This window comes from Carassius carassius, chromosome 1 (genome assembly GCF_963082965.1).
Source record: "Carassius carassius chromosome 1, fCarCar2.1, whole genome shotgun sequence".
In the NCBI taxonomy this organism is placed as follows: Eukaryota; Metazoa; Chordata; class Actinopteri; order Cypriniformes; family Cyprinidae; genus Carassius; species Carassius carassius.
Genome location: NC_081755.1, coordinates 29,127,152 through 29,149,569, shown reverse-complemented (window position 1 = coordinate 29,149,569; position 22,418 = coordinate 29,127,152). Strand labels below are relative to the sequence as shown.

General features: G+C 37.3%; 2 protein-coding genes across 5 annotated transcripts in view; one reads left to right on the top strand and one right to left on the bottom strand.

Annotated features, from left to right (window-relative positions):
* The window catches only part of grin2aa (glutamate receptor, ionotropic, N-methyl D-aspartate 2A, a), a 150,274-nt gene extending 147,956 nt beyond the window's left edge, over positions 1-2,318 (bottom strand). Inside the window, exon 1 of the mRNA XM_059555133.1 lies at positions 1,896-2,318. The gene's annotated coding sequence lies outside the window, so the exon portion shown is untranslated. The remainder of the gene's footprint in view (positions 1-1,895) is intronic.
* Positions 2,319-6,638: 4,320 nt separating this feature from the next.
* On the top strand, positions 6,639-20,431 carry atf7ip2 (activating transcription factor 7 interacting protein 2). Of its 4 annotated transcripts, none has more exons than XM_059555132.1 (12): positions 6,639-6,881; positions 9,406-9,497; positions 12,509-12,640; positions 12,826-12,912; positions 13,031-13,107; positions 18,759-18,811; positions 18,904-18,962; positions 19,105-19,141; positions 19,232-19,278; positions 19,372-19,435; positions 19,541-19,599; positions 19,687-20,431. In XM_059555132.1, the coding sequence occupies exons 2-12, from the start codon at positions 9,408-9,410 to the stop codon at positions 20,086-20,088; spliced, it is 1,107 nt and encodes a 368-aa protein (XP_059411115.1). In that variant the 5' UTR covers positions 6,639-6,881; positions 9,406-9,407; the 3' UTR covers positions 20,089-20,431. The 4 variants fall into 4 exon arrangements, with proteins under 4 accessions (XP_059411115.1, XP_059411114.1, XP_059411112.1 ...); XM_059555131.1 differs by having other exon boundaries at positions 6,640-6,881; positions 19,102-19,141; positions 19,544-19,599; XM_059555129.1 differs by having other exon boundaries at positions 6,643-6,881; positions 19,102-19,141.
* Positions 20,432-22,418: the final 1,987 nt, after the last annotated feature.

Below are 22,418 nucleotides of genomic sequence, written 5' to 3'. Positions count from 1 at the left end.
TAGCAACATTGTTTAATAATTATTTTAGCTCAGAATTACATTTCCTGAAATACTTATTCAATAGCAAATATATGTTACATACGATCCAGTGGAGTTGCACAGCAACGGCGAGAACCGCAGGATTTTATAATCTCGTGTTGGAATTTAGGCAATGAATAGCTAGCAATGAGCAACTGATGAATATTACATGTGACACTGGATCTGAGCAGCAAGCAGGGCAGAAGAGAGTGGAGCTGACATCATCACATGAAGAGTCTTGGACTGACTGAGCGGAGGAAGCTCACAGGCCCTCTGCTACTGTGGCCAGCATGTATACAAAGACAGATGCATTGTAAAGCAAGGCATAAAACTGCAGAGAAACAACATATGGTGCAAGGGCTGTTGAAGCCTGCGAGTCTCATGAAGAATAATGCATCATATCACCATTATTAAAGACAAATGAATGAGCAAGCTACATTTAGCACAGTTTCGGCTGAGAAGAATTCAGTAGAGCAAGCAAACATGAATGGTTGATTTGGTTCAATGCAGTTGAGAGATTGGTGAAAATATCGGGCTTTGTGTGACTGGATCTAGGCTTGTATCTAAAGACTAAGACTAAGAAGTTTGATGCATTTCTGCAGAAATGCATTTAGATTAGATGATTATATTTAGCTTTACAGTGATTTAATAATTGTTAAATATATACAGGTGTTTAAATACAGTAGAGTGTGCTTGCATTTATGTATTTAAATCAGTACTTTAAAATATTTTGTCCACAACAGATAACGTGTCATCATGTTTTTGAGTGGTTGCAAAAATGTGCAATGCTGGCGCTCTTAACACACTGAAAATTAAATAAATAAATCATACAATGAATTATGAACCATGTGACGAACATAACATTAAATGAATGTGGAGCTGAGATTGCATGCAGTTTGGTTTGGAGGCCAGGTCTTTTGACAACTCCATTTTACATTTATATGATGTTTTATTTTAATGTAATAAATCAGAGAGAAGGGGAGAGAGCATAATGTATGAAGATAAAACTGGCCTCATTTGTTATTTAAGGCAAATGCGATATCAGTGTTCTTACAACGTGACAGAGATCTTTACATGGGAAATATATATCTCGATGAATATTCCTTCTGATACCTCATTAATTTCCTCAAAACGACCATTATGCAAGTGCGCCCCCTATCGACGCCTGTCGCTTTGCGTTCTCAGCCGGAACCTCAGTACGCTGTAGGACACTGTAATATCCAAAGAAAAAATACACGCATCAGAACTTACAACAGAACCAACTCAGGAGGACCACCAGGCCATTACGACAGAAAAGAAGCAGCATTTAGCCTGGAATCCAGCCTTATGTTTTAACATGAAAATGATATTTGAAGTTGGATCAACAACTCGACCAAAATCAGCATTCATCTGTTACAAGCACAGACGAGTCCTCTATAATGTAAAACCTTTTCAAATTACACGTTTATCTTTTTTCTGCTCGTTTTGTTTTACATTTTCCCTCGCTCATAAGTAAATTCCCTCGTTTTATTCAGCAAAAGCAAAGCGCACTCCTGAGGGAAAATCTTGAGATTTGGTGCTCACATGATCATGACACGAGTTTTCTGACAGGTAAAACAAGTGCGTGTTGTTGCACATAACTCGATAAAACATGACTTACTGTTTAAAAGCCCTACATCCTAATATCATAAAGTATCAAATCTCGTTTTCTTCCTTTTATGCCTCTGTTTTAGAACCGCGCGTCCTTAATGATGCAAGGAAAAGCCGCGTTTAATTGCATCAAATTCATTTCATTTATGTCTATTCTTTAATGTCATTTAAGATACCTAATAGTAATAGACCAAGTGAATTTTAACAAAGAGAGAGAGAGAGAGCAAAAAACAATAATAGCTACTCACAGCATCCCTCTTCCACAAAGCTCCAAAGATGCTGAATGGGATGACATTGCAACAGTCCTCCTCTCACCAGCCTGGTTGGAAATATGTAAAATTATTCCCACCGACGAATCCTTTAAGTTCAACCACAGAACCATATGAATCAAATTAATCCAGTGGTTTGCATGTTTATGAATTATCCATGACCCTTCCTCGATAAACTGAAGCGCGAGACTCGCTCGTTGGTAACTGAATCCGCAAGAATTGGGAGTGAATCTGCAAGCAGGACCACAGGACAGTCAGTCCCCCTTCCCCACAGCCTCTCTGGATCTGAGGGATGCCGTCAGTTACACATCCTTAAGGTGAAAATGAGAATTACACCCTCTTTCAGAGCAAGGCACCCCCTAAGAAGAAAACAGCTTTGAGTGCAACGGTCTTCAGATCTCGTGAGTCTTTCATCGGTTTTAAACACAAGAGTATTTAAATGTCAACACGCCAACCGTCACTTGACGTAACTTAGCCTACGCATAGCTAATCTTAAAAGTTATAATAGACGAGATATTGATAAGTTGGATGGTTAATGTGTGACCTCGTGGAGCTTTTACCTGTCGCGGCGTGATTCTTCTGCCTTTCCTGTGATCTGAATCATTTCTGAGAGGGAGCGTTTGAATTCCAGAGCCAAACTTAACTCACTGCGCAAACCACTGAGCTAGCTCATCATTCCCATCAACTACACACAGTGAGCCTGCTCGGACATCAGGGGCTCCTCAGAGCAGATGCTGCTCTCACACACATCTCTCACGATATTCTCATCTGGCCGTTCATTGCGCGCTCGATTCGATGCGTTTCTACTGCATTCGTTCACCTTAGATGAGATGAGATGAGATGAGATGAGATGAGATGAGGGAACCTCGAGCGTTTCATCTCAGCTCGTTCATAGGCTGCATAACCGATCAGAGTGGATCAATACGCATGTGTGATAGACCTCACTATCATAGTGTGATAGTTGCATAAATCATACAAATCATGTTAAATGTCAGGTATAAGAAAGAAAGAAAAGTCACCTCAAAATGCAGTAACAGTTTTAAATAAGCTATTGGTGGCAAATTTATCATAACTTTAACTGATAGATAGATAGATAGATAGATAGATAGATAGATAGATAGATAGATAGATAGATAGATAGATAGATAGATAGATAGATAGATAGATAGATAGATGGTCAGACAGACAGACAGACAGATAGACAAGTCTAAACTTGGATGGATGGACAGACAGACTGACTGACAGACAGACAGAGAGACTGATAGATAGATAGATAGATAGATAGATAGATAGATAGATAGATAGATAGATAGATAGATAGATAGATAGATAGATAGATAGATAGATAGATAGATAGATAGATAGATAGATTGATTGATTGATTGATTGACTGACAATTCTAAACTTGGATGGATGGATGGATGGATGGATGGATGGATGGATGGATGGATGGACGGACTGACAGACAGACAGACAGACAGACAGATAGATATATAGATTGACTGACTGACTGACTGACTGACAGACAGATAGATAGACAGACAGAAAGACAGAGATAGATAAGTAATTTGCAGAAAAAAAATTATTGTCCATTAAAACCACTATATTTTCCCACAATATGTTAAGGAAACTAACAGTTAAACAATAAACAATAATCTCTCACTCTTAAAAATAAAGGAGCTTCAAAAGGTTCTTCAAGTGATGCCATAGAAGAACCATTTTTGGTTCCAAAAAGAACCATTTAGACAAAGGTTCTTTAAAGAACCATCTCTTTCTTACCGTTTTGTAACCTGAAGAACCTTCTTTTACCATAAAGAACTTAGAACTGTAGTAACTGTACCTTTACATCAATTTAAAATTCAAACATATACACATTTCTAACTGTAGATTGAAGGCAAACCAAACCCAAAAGTGTATAGATCTGGCAAAGCCTCTAAATGATTATGAGGATGAAAGAAAAAAAATATTTGTATGTTTCTTTATTGCTTTTTCCTAACAGCAGGTGCTCCCTTCAAGAAATGCACACAAACAGCACCACAAGGATATATGCTATTTAAGCATGATAACCCCTTCTGAATCATTTCAGTAAATGTGACTTGCACTATGGTATATTTGATTCAAACTACACATTCAAAACACAGACATGAGTCATAGATAAGCTCTTTGTGTGATGTCACCAGGTTCTGTGGGAAGAACTCAAGCTCATGGAAGATTGTCAGAGTCATAGCACTTGCTACACCTCCAGCCCCCAGCTCCCATTATCCTCTTGGACAGAAGGAAATTGCCATTTCTCATTATCTGTAGTTGCAGTGAACATGGTTTACTCATTAGCAGACTACTCCTGCAGATACAGAGCATGACTGATGCTTTACATCTCGAAAGGAGAACACGATCCTCATGTCTGTGAAGTTCTTAGCTGCCATTGTTTTTAACACATCTGCAAGGTTTCTATTTTAGCTCTGCCAGTCAAAATGAAAAAATAAATAAATCATCCCAAAATTTGAGTAGCCATGTGCTTCTTCTTCTATTTTGGTCTGTTCCATTCAACAATCATAGTGGACCTTATTTTCTGGACACTGTCTGTACCCTCATGTTTAACTAAAAAAAAAAGCAATGGGTCACGCTCAAACTGCAGCTCTCAGTTTTTCCTGAGGGGTTTGTATTTCAGCTTAATACTACTGTAATGCTGGGTATAGATTCATGCATGAATGCAGGGAAGCAGTACCATGTTTGTTTGAGAAGTAATGCAAAGTGAATGCCCCTCCAAAACAAAGAAAGTGTGAGCAGTTACATCAAGACTGTGTAACCACAGATTAGGTAACAAAACTCAGATGAAGCCTGCTAGGAGAGATGCACATGACCCCTCTTAACTTAACCCTCTAAACTCAATAGAAATCAAAAGGCTTCAGTACTGAGGGAGACCATACCATTAGGGATAGTTCACCCAAAAATCACAATTTTGTAATGATTTATTAACCTCCACTTGTTCCAAACCTGGATGAGTTTCTTTCTTCAGTCGAATGCAAAAGAAGATATTTTGAAGAATTTTAGGACAGCAGCCGCTGACTTACAGTGGAGCCTTTAGTTTGAACCCTTTGGAATTTTCTGTAGCTATTTCCGCATAAATATAACTTAAAGATCATCAGGTTTTCATGCAAGTTCTGAAAATTGACAAAGAGAACCCAAACAAGCAAATAAGACGAAAATATATACACTCTTTAAAATAAAGGTGCTTTATGATTCCATAGGCTTAGAATAACTTTTTTTGTCTAAATGGTTACATAAAGAACCTTCAACATATTAAGAACCTTTCTGTTTCTAAAAAGGTTCTTTGCTACGAAAGAAGGTTCTTCAGACAGATTATAAAATGGTAAGAAAGAGGTTTTCTTAAAGAACCTTTGACTTTGTGGAACCAAAAGTGGTTCCTCTGTGAAGAACCTTTTAAGCACCTTTATTTTAACAATATAGACAGTTTTATTACAATTACAAAATTCTTCGAAGTATCTTCTTTTGTGATCAACAGAAGAAAGAAGTGCAGATATGGAACAACATGAGGATGAGTAGCCTATGATGAGAGTATTTTCATTTTTGGATGAACTATCACTTTAACATCAGGCCTATAACAGCAATGTGTGTATGCAATTACATAAAGTGTAGTTTTAGAGTCATTAAACAGAAATATTATAGGCCTACTCTTCCACACAGTGGCATAGCAGTGGGAGGTTTGGAGGAGAACATGCCTGAACTAGGGCCCTTGGGTGTACCTGGGCCATACTATTTGTCTCAATCAAAGACGTGGTAAATTTGGTATTTTTAGACAGGGAAACATTTCATTATGTTTTTCGAGCAACCCTCCGACTGTAAAAGGTGTTCGTGCTAACAGAATCCCATGTGGGACAGAGACGTCAAAAACCTGCAAAACATCTCCAACCGCAGGTTGGCACTTTATCTTCAAGGGGGCAATATAACGGTATTCATTAGAACGTTTTTATTTTATGAGTTTTTGTATATGCTTACGCAATTAGTCTGACCAAACTGAGGAGAACAGTTCATGATTAAAATCAAGCAGCTAAGCAATTTAGAGGAAAATAAGAGATTACATTACACTACGCGAATACCCATAGTTCAGTAAAACCTAAAAACAAACAAAAAAATTATTGTCACTGCGGTTCTATTCCCATTTCGAACAGTTCGTTTAAAATACTCAGTCACTCAATGAAAAACTTCTACTCTTTGTAGTCAAGACGAGTCACAACGCGAAAATAGGCTCTCTACACAGAATAAATGAATTAGTTACATTGTGAAATATAACGTTAGAATAGTGTAACTGTATAAATCAAAAGTCATTTGCATTTAAATTGCAATGCTAGATTATTTACAAAGCGTTTTAATTACATTTATTTACAAAAAAAAAGCTGTCATACAATCATACTGGTAAAATTCCCATTATTCGACGGCTTTATTATTAGTTGCTCTATCAGTGAAATACTCGTTTCAGAGCCATAGAGAGAGATGGCTCTATGATTCTCTATAGATTTCTAATGCTCTCACTTGATTGCGAAATGTTCCTTCTGTTCACGCCGGTTCTCATTTAAAGGTGTTGTATGTAGGATTGACACCGAGTGGTTGAACTAGGTATTGCAACCCAAATGAAAACTATCGCAGAGGGCCATGTTATAAGGCTCTTCATAGGTCATAGTCGTTGAGCCGATGAGTCGAGAACCGCTCTGACCGGTACGTTATTAGTCCCATCCGTGAACGAATCGCTTAGACCGGTTTTGTGAACCGGTTCAACGAAATCTCTAAAATATTCGACTCATAAGAACCATTCATTCACAAAGCGGACATTGCTGCTAACTACCTTTCGTGGCGGGACTTATATTATTTAAAGAAACGGATATCCCCACTACTAAGCTGACCAGTAGTTACGACGCGTTCGGCATTCTGTTTAAGAGAGCAGTCCAGGTGGGTTGTTTTTAAAAATGCCTTTTGTTTTGTTGGGAGAACACAACGCAAACAATTCGCGGGCTTCGTTTGGAAGATGTAACTCGCATTGTATGGCCAGCGCCAAAAGCGCCATGCATGCTTGTATTGTGATAGAAAACGTGCTGATTTAGGAAGGCCAACTGATTTAGTGAGCAATATGGATTGTACCTTGCTTAAACCTTCCATTGTTTAAATCGTTATTTGCTTCTGGATCGTCATCGTCGAATGTAAGCTAACGTTAGCGTTTTCGAGGAAAGGCCATTAACGTTACAATTAATAGTGCAACTAAGAGCGTCGGTAACTCTTTTAAACCAGCTAGCTTGTTGTTGCCATACTTCCATACTTGCTTGTTTCCATATTTGCACGTCATTTCCGGGATGTTTGTTTCATGCAGTGTAAATGTGTTTATGTACAAAAAGCACAGGATTGTATTCGATGGCACGCTTTGAGCTAACTGTCTGTTTTATGGCTACATCCGGTGAAAAACCTCGCGATAGTCTCCGTTCATTTTAACCAATAAGAAATGGATTGCAGCTTGTACGACTTTTTTCTCGTTTTCATAATTCATTCGAGTCAGTTTTTGGTGTTATTTTAACCCTCTCAAGGCAGGCGTTGCTGATTTGCAACAGTTAAAAACTAAAAACCTTATTACTCCAGATACATATTTTATGTATCTGGAGTACTAAAGGTTACTAAAGTTACTAAAACTTAATTTGAGCCTGAGAGGGTTAATGGCAAATGTCGAGAGTGCATTATTGAAATCCGAGAGGACGCCAGCCCGGGTCTCCCTCACAGAGAGAGATCATGGCTCTTGAGCTCCCTCGGATATCACCTTTACACGTGCACCCTCAAACTTTGTCCTGTGCATGCACAAAACGTTAATGTTTATTGTAAACTGGTATTCGTTAGGGCTGTTCGATTCCACAATTTTTGGAATCGATTCCAATTCCTGGTCCTGGAATCGAATGGAATCGATTCCTCACTGTTGTTTTCGATTCTTTTCCAATTTGTTAATTTATTTATTTATTTATTTATTTATTTTTTAGATAAAAAGGAACCTAATCTCACCATGATGACTGCAGGATAGGTCGTATAATGTATCCTTCCTGTAATATGAAGCTGAAAATAAAATGGCGATACGAACATTTTAGTTTTTTCAGCTTTGCCCGTGAAATTAATCATAGCACAGCTCTGCATGAATTAAATAAGACATGAAATGTCTAAAATAAATGCGCCCAGTTCAGTTGAATGATGAAGTTTACTTTGTATTATTTGCACAATATTAACAAACCGTAGGTTACATTGAAACAAAATAACCAGAACATTAATGACTGATAGAGCTCTGTCAGATGCGCTCTCGTCCACTGCTCTATGCTCGTGACGTATTATTTATAATTATCGTTGGCTGATAGAAATGTTTTTAAAAAAAATATTTTTAATGGTAATAAGATCAAGATTATATATATAATTAATCTTTTATCTCACAACTGTTGTAATTGTGGCTTAGGTGAATTGTGCTTCTGAAACGAAAGGGTACATCCTAAAATTCAAATGATCAGTACGGACTCGTTTTCTTTCTGTTTATTTTCGTGAATTTAAATGTGTGCAGCCTTTGTCGGATGAAGCCTTCCGTTTGAGAGACTCCCATAGACAAGCTTTGTTGAACTGAAAAAGACTCTGAATGAGGAGTCGATTCCCCTTGATGGGGAACTTTGGAATCGAAACTTGGATCGACTCTTGGTTCGACAAACTTTGGAATCGACTCTCGATTCCCAACGCCTCGGAATCGAGGAATTTTGGAATCGATTCCCAGCCCTAGTATTCGTTAAATAATTGTTTAGTGAAGCGCAGCCCTCAAAGAAAGAATGGGCCTCATTCATAAAACACAAGCAGATTATTTTTTGTGTGTGTGATTAGTTCGTAATGCTGTTTTTACGTAAATTCATGAAATTATTAATGAAAGCGTTCGTATTTTCAAAATGTTGGTGAAAAGAAATGTACACCTGCTCCTTTACCACATGTAAATGGTGTGTAAAACGTGTTCTTTTTGACAAACTTATGACATTTAAATTTTTTATTATTATTTTTTTTTGTAGCTGAGAGTTGATAACTGTTTTGTTTTGGGTAAAATGCATAGACTGTATTATTATTTGTATTTTTTATTGCATAACAAGAACAATAACAACATGCAGAGGATCACAGTGTATTCAACTAAACGCATAGACTGTATAAAAACATGGACCTAATGTCCGTGATTACACCTGTAGATTTCTGAAGAGCATTTTTGAAGCTCAAAGTTGGTGGAGCGGTCCGTCGCCATCTTGGCAGCATGTCACTCCCTGATAATCGAAAATGGTCAAAAGAGCATTTCTATTCTATTTGCTGAAACCACGCCCATCTAGCTTGACGGCGGTGACAGCAGTGGCGTCTCTTATTTGTTTGGTTTTCATTATGAAATGTAACAGCTGATCATTTGAATTGAGGTTAAATCTCTTCCTCTCAGGTATGAAAAGGTCCAGATATGAGGACGACTCCACAACATCACAGTTGGCTCAAGAAAGTGGGCAGAAGGCAAATAAACTCCCTCGATCCGAGGCAAGTTTGTCAGTTACTTTACTTATATGTTTTTCTCCCATAATAGTAATGAAATGTAAAATGATTTGATAAGTCTTTGTAACCTTCGTTATGAAATGGAAAGGCTGTGTTTTTAATTTTATGCCAGAGTTGGCAAAAAACTCCTCTTTCAGATCATGAGCTGTTGCATATGTAAATATGAATTTACTTGTTAAAAAGGAAGTGTTTCCCCTTCATTGAATAGGCATTCATTTGAATTAAAGGGGTCATATGGCGTTGTTAAATAATGTTGTGTTTGTATTTAGTGTAATGCAATGTTTATGCAGTTTCAAGGAGCATTCCATAGGTTCTGAAATTTCTAACCGTTACTGACACCAGTGGCCGTTAGAGGAACTGCAACCAGTCTCATGCTCGTTCTCAGTGCGCACTCTCTTTTTTTTTTTTTACTTACGAGGAGTGTCCGTGGGTGTCTGAATTGTGCTGGAGGCTGGTCGCTTCTTTCCATCCGCAGAGTCTATTTGAAAACACTATTGCCTCTGCTTACTATAATGGCTGGCGTGCCGTACGGCTGTAAGTCCAAGTAGACGAGAACGCGCATGACGTCACATTTTGTGATTTTTCGCGCCAATTCGGGCCCGACTCCTCCACACACAATTGAGCCTACAGGCTGATAGAGGCAACCGTGGTGGACAGTCGAGGTGTCATTCTTTTTTTTACATCATGGTTGGCTCATACATGTACAAATGAAAACTCTATCTTAAAGATTTTTTTAAGTAAAAACCTACACGTAGCTCCTTTAAGGTAAAAAAAAAAGTTCCATATAATGTACATTGTTTCTCCTCTATGCCCCACCTTCTGAAACGTATTGATTTTCACAAAGCTCATTTTTCTGAAAAGCGAGGTGTGCTCTGATTGGCCAGCTATCCAGTGCGTTGTGATTGGCCGAATACCTCAAGCGTGTGACGGAAATGTTACGCCTCTTAACATACTGTGATGCCATCACAACCAGACAAAAACATTAAAACCCATTATGTGGGCATTTGTTGCATCCATTGGGGACATAATTACTGATTATAATGACTTGTACTGTCTTTTTACGCATTGTGTGTTGCGCTGCGTAAACAAACCCATGTCTGCATTTGTGATCGGAGAAACGACAAGCCCTGCTCTACACTGCTCAAAGCTCGTGTATGAATCATCAGTGGCAAATTCTTGAAGTATGTAAATTTACTTACAGACTGTGAGTCAGAAGCGCCAAACTGTCCTTGCAAAGTTAGAACTGCCTCACTTTATAGAAACAGACACCGGGATTGTAGGCTACTCTCACACAGGAAACAGTCCTCCTCCTCCCTAAAGTGTGCTACACACATCTGAATGTTTTGGTTGAACTGTTCTGGAATAGTCTTGTAAATACAACTTAACCACTGATTTCAAGTTATGCTCTCTTTTGGAAGACCAAACAAAGTAGTTTTGCTTTCACAACGAAACACAGCGACTCCACGACATGGCGGCAAGGCAACAACGAGAATAAGTTACGTCTTCTTTCTTTGCGTGAACATTTGGGGTGGCATTTTGGAAATCTTCCCACATCATAGATATATTCTTAGAATTCTTTTTTTTTTTTTTTTAGTTCATGAACATTATCTGTGTTTGATTAGGGTTAGAGCTAAACTCTGCAGGAAAGTGGATATCGTGGCCAGGTTTGAGGATCCCTGGTTTATACTCTCGCATAGCTCTGCATCTCCCGTCTCCACGAGAGCATCTGGCAATATGGACGAGGTTTGACACTCGCCCAACTTGTGTCAACTCACGCCTGGTTCCTCATTAAAAATGAGTGCTAATTCATTCTAACTGCTTTGCTAATTTTACTTGGATGAAATAAAGCATTCAGCACATTTTCCACTTGTTCTTAAAATCTCAAATACTTAATGAATAAATCAGCCTATGTAACCTATGTAATACTTTAATAATTGATTAATGTAGTAGTTCTTTATTTATACAAAATAAACTAATCTTTCCTGTGAAATTGAATAATTAATTAAATTCTGTAAAAGAAGTAATACAATTATAATATTTCCTGCAAAAAAAAAAAATAGAACCCCTCCAAAAACACAATAGAAAATTTAATAGATTTAAGGGTTATAATGGGAATTATATTGTCTTTAATTTAAACTATCATGGTTTATACTGGTATTTGATTGATTCTATTGGTGGGATGTAATTTGGCAGATGGGAAACAACAAAACAACAGTAATTCCTATTGGAATGATGGCCAAAAGGAATTTTGAAGTTGAATTTCTGTGATGGTTTCTATTGTTTTTTTTTTTTTCAGCAGGGTACCCTTAAGTTACTGTGCTGCACACTATTGACAAAATTAAGCAGACGCTTGACTTTGCAAAATTAAAATTGCAATCGCAATATGTGTCAAAAAAATTGCATTAGATATTTTTCCTAAATCACACTCCCCTAGTAAAAAGCATTCTGGAAAATGTCACGGCATGTGCATATTCTTCTGCTACAGTTCATAAAGTTAAAGCTAATTTTTTTTACAGCTTGTCATTGATATAAAGGTGCTCAGATCTTTGACCCATTGACTTCCACAGTATGGAAAAAATCCTATGGAAGTCATAGACATTTTTATAATGGTTTTATAATGAGGTTTTACAATTTATGAGTAAGCCTGTGGTAAACAAACGCGACTATACTTGATGTTTTGTTCTACAATGTAAATTACACTCATCCATCCAAAACACCAATTTTGAAACAGTCATGTACATTGTTGTTTTTAAAAAGTGACTAGATAAGAATGTTGGCAGTGTAAGTGTGTGCAATTTACACTTTGATTGGCCTTGCAGCAAGACAAAACATGCAAAAAATTAGAGTATTAATTTACATGTTCTTGATCTGCAATCCAAGTTTTTGTTACCTAAATTTAAATGCAATATTGAATGGTGTTCAAACCAACTGTACACTTGTGTGTATTTCCAGAACTGCATATGGTCTCACCCTATTCCTAACCTGTTTATTGATAGATTGAAAAGATTATTTCAGATAAGGTTGTTACCGCAGTCGAGCAGTCGGACTACAAGATGAAGAATCTGATGGAGAGAATTGGTGAGGTGAATGGTGAACCCAGATACGATGCAAGAATCAAGAATCTTGAAGTAAGGGACCAGCTTTCCCATTTCTGTGGACTTTAATATGCTAATATACATAAATATATTTTATGTACTAATCCATATTACTGTATTGCCCTGCAGGGCCAGTTTATTATAACCACCATACACATTTTCTATGTTAAATGTTGTTGTTTTTTATTCATTTATTATTTATTTTATTTTTTTGGCAGGCTCATGTAAGGAAAATAAAACGAAGGGGAGATGCTGTATTTGCATATATCAGAAAGTTCAGATCTTTAGGGATTTCTCAGAGTCAGGTATGAGCTAGATAATGAGATTTATTTGTAGAACCAAGGTTTGACAATGATAATACTAAGACATTAATAAAGCTGACTTCTATTGTTGTAATTATCACTGTTGTGATCGTTTTAACAGTCTCCTTCTATAAGTCCTTCTCCTGTGCAGCCCCAGCGATGCATTTCTCCAGCGGAACCAATAACCAATATATCCAGGTATTCTAAAGTAGGCCTATTTTAGACTTATAACAAATGTCATTCATAATACATCACTGCCACCAATAAAGTCAAATATTGCCTTTGAAGGGGCTTTCTGTGTTAATGTAGCTGTGGATCTGTATACATTTTAATGCTGCAGACTGAAGCCTTTCAACTTGAAAATGATGCAGAAGCAGGGAGCCTTCTGTTTGAATGACAATCACTAAAATATTCCATTTACTGTTTAATCAGAAGATATTCTATTAGAATGATCAAAGTTAAATCACCTCAGCGGTCCCCTGTGGCCCTTTTTCTTTTCGGTGAGTTGTTTTTAATTCAGTAATGATTCAAGGCTGCAGTCTTGGCATCTTTCCATTTCTTTTCTATCCCTGAGGTGCTGTATGCCAAGTGGCATTTCTTCACTTTCATGTGTGGCTGTTGTAGCCTTATAAACTAGTGTGCTTCACTGAAGAGGCGTTCATTGCTGCTTAATGTTTGTGTTCCAAGGCCAACGAAGCATACTTATTCAAACCAATGATTACAGCTTTTTGTTATCCTAGCCGTTTGCTTAATTGTTGAATTACCGCAATCACAATTCACTGTAAGAACTCAAATGCGATGGGCTTTTCTGTTCCCAAATTTATCTGAGTTGTGCAAAATGTTTAATAAAAGAGCATTGCCTTACAGTGATTTAAATGTCATTATTTTTAATAATAAAATCAGCCCAAACATTGCTCTGTTGGATTGATCTGCTAGAGGTGTAGAGAGTCCCGTTAGTTTTTTTTTTTTAATATATATATAGAGAGATTTAACCTAGTTCCTTTACTAGTGTGCAATGTTTTCCATGAAAAAGATCTGCAAAGTCCACTCCGAAAAGAGTTATTCTCTATATCAGTAAGCACTCTTTCTGAACTCCCTCAAACACTTTGATTATAGTCTTGAGTTTTCTACCAGGAATTTATACGTCACACTATCCCTCATTTAAATAATTCCCAAACAGGGCATACATCAGAAGAAAAGGAGAGAGGCCTGGTTGATTTGCTTTACTTGTGTGTTATCATCATGTCTAAGAGACATTGTTTCACAGATCTAATACATAGTGTGTCCTATGTATACATGTGGGACTGTTTATGTGGACTTTTTATGTGCATGCATGTCAGCATTATATGTTGACATTCTCAAGACACCTGAGATTTATATTACGTGTTGTAAAAAGTGGCATAATAGGACCTGTTAAAAGTATGACCAGTATAAAGCCAATATTAAAATTGAGAATTTATGTAAAAACACTTAGAAATAAAATGTTATGTTAAACAAGTGAATTTGGTCATTATAACATTATAATCTATGGTATAAAAATATTTTTCTTGAGTTATATTTCTTGAGTTAAACACTATGAGTTCATCCCACTGAGCATTGGAACAGTTAAGGCAGATGTAAAAGATTAAAAGCTAATATTTAGTTGCAGATCCCTTGTGTGCAATCAGAGCAGAGTCTGCAACCCACAGACATCACCAGACTCCTGGTCTCCTGCTTTGAAATGCTTTCCCCAGCCTTTAATGCATGCAAATCCAGCCTGGTCATTGTCTTTAGTCTCCTCTTCAGCTGGTGAAATTAATGTTCAATCTGATTTAAATCTGGAGATTGATTTGGGAAATCTAAGACTTTACATTTCTTTGCCCTGATGAAGTCCTTGACTGAACTGGCAGGGTGTTTTGGGTAATTTTCCTGATGCAATATGTAGCGCTTTCTGATGAGTCTGGTGTGGTGGCATTTTCTTGAATGCTGGTAGCCAAGATGATTTTGTACCCTTCCAAATTCATTCTGCTACTGCCATCATTCCTGAAGTCATCATTAAAATGAAGAGGTCCTGTTCTAGAGACAGCCATGCATGCCCATGCCATGACACCAGCTCCACAAAGCTTTACAGATGAGGTTGTATGCTTAGGATCATTTGCAGATCCCTTTTTTTTTCTCCACACTTTTGCTTTCCCTTTTACTTTTAGATAAAGTTTAAATCTTTTGTCTCATTGGTCCATAAAACTCTGTTCCAAAACACTACTGGCTCACCTTTGTGAAGAATAGCCACATTTCCACTGTCTGGCCAGTGCGAGCCAGGGCTTAAAACGGGCCGGGTGGGACTTATAGCCAGTAGCACCGAGGCCAGAATAGGGCAGGGTTTCCACAGTCGAGCCTGAAGCTCCGCTGAGTTTCACTAAAACACGCCCTTTACAAGCCTCTCAGGAACAACTTCACGCAACCTCATCATTTCACCAACAAAGAGAAGTTATCAGAAAACTAAGAAATAAGTCCCTGGAACTAACGCGATCACACACGAACATGATAAAAGTGCCTGTTTGTTTGTATGCTTGTTAAATATTCAAATTCAAAAGCATCGATGTTTTAACTATAGAATAACTGATACATTGATCATAATTAATTTATTTATCAGGACTCAAAATTAATCGCACAGAAAAAAAATTTATTTCCATTTTATTTATTTAATGCTTATGAAAATAGCCTGCTTATTCAGTCGAGTCTTTCTGTTTATTTGTAGCCGCAGTAGCCTATATATGTCACATTTAGAATAAATTATAATCTCTATTTTTATAAAAGCTCCCGAACAAAAAACATTATTATATTTTTACGATAGGCTACATGGAGACGAGACTTAATATAAGTTACTAAATAAATACACGATTGTGATAGAGAATAAGAAGCTGACGTCTGATTTCTCCAGGTTGCATTTACAATGTTTTTGCTGTGGTAATGTTAATGTTTAGCATGCATAGTCTTACATCGCTTATAAATATTTATGCTTTGTATGGTGATCATAATCCACATCGGATCAAGTTATTTCAAACACTCGCTGCTGACTAAGAGTGAGTTTTGATCTCAACTAAAAGTCTTTTAATAGCCTACTGGTGTTAAAGCTGTTATCTTTCTGTAATGATCTGCAGTGCTGAGCTCTCCAGACGCGGTGAAACTCCGCTTTGGTTCATAACCACTAGAGATGTTCCGATACCCTTTTTCTCTTCCGATTCCAATACCTGGGCTCAGGGTATCGGCCGATACCAAGTACTTATCCGATACCTGGGTGTGTATCTGCATATACAGCTGTATATACTATTAGCCCTGTGTAAATTGCTAGAATTATTTTATGGTGTGCTTCAGACTTATCCCTTGATAAAACCTGAACAAATACATGGTGAACTACTGTATTTATTACAGTATTTGTATTATCTGACATGAATTTGACTAATATTATTTATTTTCTTAAGCGAAAAAGAACTTTAAATGCGGCCAAAAATCTAACACCGCAAACTTATTTTAGTTTTACAATATAACTGTATAAAAAACTGCAACAAATAAGTCTAGGAATATAAAAAATTCTATATTAATCAGATGATCCCTTTACAACAAAACAAGTAAAAAAACAAGCAACCGTCTAAGCATAATTATTATTATTAATAGAGACGTATTATTACGACATAGAAACGTAGCTACTGTACTTTATCTACTGTAGTCTACAACAGTAGCTTAATATATTGTCAATTTACTGGCCATGAAGATCTTTGAGTGTCTGTGTTTATGATATGACAGTTTTCTCAAATGAAACGGTAAATTCTCATGAAGTGACGGTTTATGCGTTCGTGTCCTGATATAGTGACACACGGCAGAGACTACAAAACAGCGAGCTCCCGCGCATCTGCGCCCGTCTCCCACAGAGATATAGAATTTGCAGGAGTAATATTTAAATAGTATTTTGCAGTTTAATATTCACAGACACTAGTATATAGTATATATAGACTAACACGGAAGCGAATGAACGCAGCTGCGGGGACCGAATATACTCGGGAGTCGGTAACTTACTACCGGTACTACAGAGACGCTGGTATCATCACATTTTTAAATTTTCAGCACCGTCTTGGTAGTGAAGTGCCAGTACTTGTGGCATCCCTAGTCGCCGTTTTACTGTCTGCTTGGTCCAGTCTGAAGTACTGCTAAACAGCGGACATACTGCTAACCACTGATCTATAATAGAAGCGGCTTCACTGTCTGGTGGCAGTTTAGAACGCGATGAGCGATCCAGTCATATATAGATCAGTGCTGCTAACGCGTTTTCATTTCTTCTTCGCTGCTCTAAACAGGGGTTGCTTGTGGCAACACAGCACAACTTCCTGTGTTTGCAATGCATTCTGAGCAGCGAAAAAGAACCGTGCAGCGGTTAGGCAAAGCTAGCAGTCATAACTAGGTCTTGAAAATGGTATCGGATCGGTATATGGGTTCATGTACTCGCCGATGCCAGAATTTGTTGTGGTATCGGTGATATTTCCGATACTAGTATCGGAATCGGAACAACTCTAATAACCACTCCTCTAGCCCCAGCTGGCCCGCTTTGGCCCAAGGTTTTCGTCGGGCCAAAAAACCCTGGCCGTTGGCCCCGAGGAAGCCCCGACGAGGCATGATCAAGCCCCAGAAGTGACCGTGGAAACGTGACTGGCCCTGGCACGCACTAGCACGCCCGGTTTAAGCTCGGCAGTGGAAACGCGGCCAATCTTGCCTTTCTATTTTTGGTGCTGATCGAAGGTTTGCATCTTGCTGTAGCTTTTGTAATTCTGTGTCAAATTCTCCTACGGACATTACAGAATTACAGAAATTGACAAAACATTACCTCAGCTTTCTGGAGGCTTTTGGTGATTTTACAGACACGTATTTTAGGGTTCATTTTCACAACTTTTATGATTTGCCTGTCATCAACTGCTGTTGTTTTTCTCGACCGATCAGGGTGTTATTGCTTGCTGATGTCGCCAGTAGTTTCCAAATTCTTGATTTCTTCATGCCCTTTGTTTGTGCATTGGCTCTAATTTACTTCCTCTTTTTTTTAGCATCCAAATTGCTTGCTTTTCTCTCAAAGTCAGCCCCCTCGTCTTTATCCTAGTTTGTGTGTGTCGTCATCAAATGCAAAAGCAATGGATAAAACACCTAAAGCTACACAATATTGTGTTCATAATCGAATGTGATTCATCTGTGATATTGTGTAGCTTGTCAGTGATCTATGGATCTGTGTATGAAATGCTTCTGCATAATTTACATCTGAAAGCATGTGATGGAGATTTACTGGTACTATTAATCACAGAATCAGCTTTACTAATGAGATGCGCATGACAGTCACATGCGATTTATCGTGCAGCCCTTGTTTGTTGATAACAAAATACAAAGTAGATGAGAAAAACTAGGATGTGTGGTGTATTCAAAGTGCCGCCATTACTGTTTAGAGTGTGTGGAATGGTGCACTGATTGGTTGAGCTGATCTATCACATTCTGCAAAAAAAGGAGACTGGTATTTGTCTGTTTGGAAGAAAAGGGAGAAAACATGACATAAAAAAAAAAGACTTTTCAATACTGACCAGATAAAATAATGTTTTTTTTTTATTTATTTTTTTATTATAATTGCCTTTTGGAACGTATGTATGCATGTGTATATAGTGCTATTAAATTAGTGTTTTTAAAGATTAATTTTAAGTGAGCATTGGGTGATCAAATTGTAATTATCTTTGTGAATGGACAATTAACATCCAAATAAACATTGAATTCATTATTATATTATCATTATAATATTATTTGTTGGAATTTAGAACTTTTATTTATTTATTTATTTTAACCAGAAGTTCAGTCAACGGAGGGTGTTTCAGTGACAACGCTTCGGTGTCATCAGCAGGTCTCGTTGCAATTTTCATTATTTATTCTAACTTCAGTGATTTCAAATGTATATACTGGGACATAATAAAATTATTGTTTTTGCATTAACAGACAATGATTGTGAGATGACCACATTGAGAAGACCAAAGAAAAGGTTCTGGCAGAGTTCGGTAAAGGAGTATTTATATTGTTATAGTTTTGTAATATGTGGCTCATGTGATTAACATGATCAGCCTTTACTAGGGACTATAGATTACCATTGTTCATATATCTATTTCAAAGGGGGAAAAAAATCTCTTTTCATTTTAGCAGTCGAAGAATCAAGTTGTTGACCTTACGGAAGACAGAGGTATTTGATCTTGAATAAAATGATGTTATAAAGAAATGTGCTGTTGTATAGACTGTATGGGGGGCATGATGTGTTTTTGTTCTGCTTCAGCATCCAGACTGAATGAAGAGAGCCCGGTTACCCAACCATCAGATCAGGTGTGCCATCATCCTCTCACTCAGGCTTCTCTCGTTCTAGATGTGCATTTTCAGACTCTTTCATAGCAGTTTTTTCACATTTGTGCCCTGCAGATATCTGAACCTTCAAGATGGGAACAATCAAATCCCTCAAGTACACCACCAGTAGCCATTAAAGGTATGAAGCCATTGAGTTATTATTATTTATTTATTTTCTAAAATTATGGTCTATTATAGACCATTCTTTAAGTCTTATTTTAATGTCATTTTATTTAATGAACAGAAGAAATACAAAGTGTAACGGAGGAGGACCGTGTCAGTTCTTCAGTACAGTTGGAAGAGGTATACTAATGTTTTGTATGTGCTAATACATCAATACGTTTCTATCAAAACAGCCATAACATTTCGGTTTCTACTTTACCTTCATAGGAGCAGTGGCACTCCAAACTCCATCCGTTCCCAGACACTCCGTTTCCCAAAGAGCTTCCGGTTGTAGCTGCCTCTTACAACTTGCCCCAGAAGCCAGTGGTGAAACTAGCTCGGATTGGAAGCGCACAGGAACTAGGCATCGCATGGAACGTGGATCAAAAAGATCCCCATGTAGCAGAGATGGATTGCTACTACATTTACGTTTCCCACGAACACAAAAATGGCACTTTTTCAGGATGGAAGTGCCTTGGGGAGATCAAAGCCATGCCTCTTCCTATGGCCTGCAAGGTGTCAGACTGCAAAGGAGACAAACAACTGTGCTTTATCGTTGTGGGGAAGGATATATTTGGCCGTTATGGGCCGTACAGTGACATACACACCGTTGCATCGGGACAAATATGATTTTGATGACATTTCTCCAGTGTTTTGAAACTTCTGTTCATGTAAGGTTTGAAGGAGCATGTGACTCTCTTTATACTGGCATTTAGATTATTTGACTTTAAGATTTGAATTTATTAAACGATGTTAAGTTCGGTACAAATAAAGTTAAAGCTGCTGTTATTTCCTCCATTTTTGTATCCCTAGTTTTTTTTCTCTCTCTGAAGAAAATGTTTTTTTTTTGTTAGTTTTTTTAGTATCAGAGAGCTTAGATCGTCAGTCCACTTGTACGAATCTCACTAACACAAAAGTATTAAAGAAACTGCGGTCTTGTATTGTTTTTATTGATTATAAAGTTACAAACTGATTTAAATTGTCTCTGGTCTTCATAATATGAGGTCTTCGGTGGTATGAATTAACAAAGAAACCACTAGCCATAATAGACAGTGATGGTTAAAGGGTACCTAATTTACAAAATTCACTTATATGTTTGGACATAAATGTGTGCTGGCAATTTGTGTATACAATTACCCTATACTGATAGAAAATAATCCACCCGCTCCTTTTTATTAATCTCTTTTTGCATTGGCAGCCTTTCAGAGCAAGTCCATAACAGAATCCGTGTGACGTCAAATTTTGCAAGCCCCACCCACGAGTGTTGATTGACACCACCCTGATTTTGTCTACACAATCCGCCATATTTATCTTCACGCTGAAGCATTTAACCTCTTCAGCTGTGCGGCATATTTGGCATTTTTAGTGAAATTTTGGCATATCTGGATTTAAAAGAGCACCACAGTCGCATACATTGGAGTAAACTGATAAAAATGGTCTCATTTCATAGTAAACATGAAATACAATTTTATTGTATTTTTTTTCAACGTTTGTATTTGAAAGTCTGTTACTTAAAGGTGCAGTATGTACATTTTAACGAGCGGTGAGTTTGCGAATTGGAACCAATGGTTCAGTCCCCCGCTCACCTCTCCCTTGCAGACATAGGTAAAGAATAAAGATGTCGTCGGTAAAGACACCTGATTCTTTACAAAGGTAAATCAAGGAATTATATTTACTTAATTCAATAAATCGATGGTATTGCGAATGTTAATGTACTTGTCCATTGTGTCAGTGTTTTATTCACAAGAACAACAAAGTAACGAAACGCTCTGTAGAGCAGTTTGTCAGTTTAGGGCAAGTGTAGAAACATGATGGCGACTTCCATGTATGGAAACCAGCGGTGTATGTAGATATAAATTGCTCAATCTAAGGTAATAAAAACATAACGGTTCATTAAGTAAGGTTTTTATACACCTCTGAAAACATAGTTATGTATATTAGCTTTCCAGCGCTGGAGAGAACTCAAGGAGTGGGAAGGCCTGCAATCAGACACCAGGGTTGCTTTGTTTCTTCTCAATAGGTGCGTAAAATTGGTTTTGCTTTGTTCCACAGAACTAATATATGTTGGCTTTTGCTTGAATATGCTCGTGTGTCATGTTTGCTTGTTCATCTGCAATCGTATTGTCGTTCCCTTCAGCTATGATAAAGACACATTAATTAACACACCCTATAAGCCTGGAGCATCTAAACCTCATCCACTATCTGTTTCAAGCATCAGCTTCCAAAGTGTGTCCTAAAAGTAAGATAATATGTTTAATACAGCAGATTCCACCATAAATTATGCCTGGGTTGCATGCATATGTGTGGGGCTGAGTGGTTAAAATAGGGGCGAGACCCTTTTGGTGTAGGGCCGTGTTTGTTTTGGTGAATTTAAATATCAACATTGGTTACCAAAAGTCACAGGGTGTCCGTGGGTCCTTAAAAATATAGATAAAATGTCTTCAATTCAGATTCGATGGGTCTTAAATATTTTTGTATGGAAGTTACTGCATCATTCGACAGAATTGCAGTAGCAGAATACATCAAATACATTTGTATTTTAATCTTTTCCTTTGATGTTATCTTTTGTGATTAGTTTTATACCCATCTTGTACCTCTTTAGTGTTTTTTTTCTTTCTCTTTTCATGGATTTTTTGTTTATTTGTTCGACATTATAACCGCTTTTTTCAAAATATCTTCAAAAAGGTAAATTTATAACTTCATATTTTGAAATGGGGAATCGCCTTCTGTTAACCCTCTCAAGGCAGGCGTTGCTGATTTGCAACAGTTAAAAACTAAAAACCTTATTACTCCAGATACATATTTTATGTACTTTATATATACTTTATGTATATTTTGGAGTACTAAAAACTTTACTAAAGGTTACTAAAGTTACTAAGTTACTAAAACTTAATTTGAGCCTGAGAGGGTTAAACGTTAAGCTTGAGTACTGTTTCACCACAATTTCATTTTGAGAATAC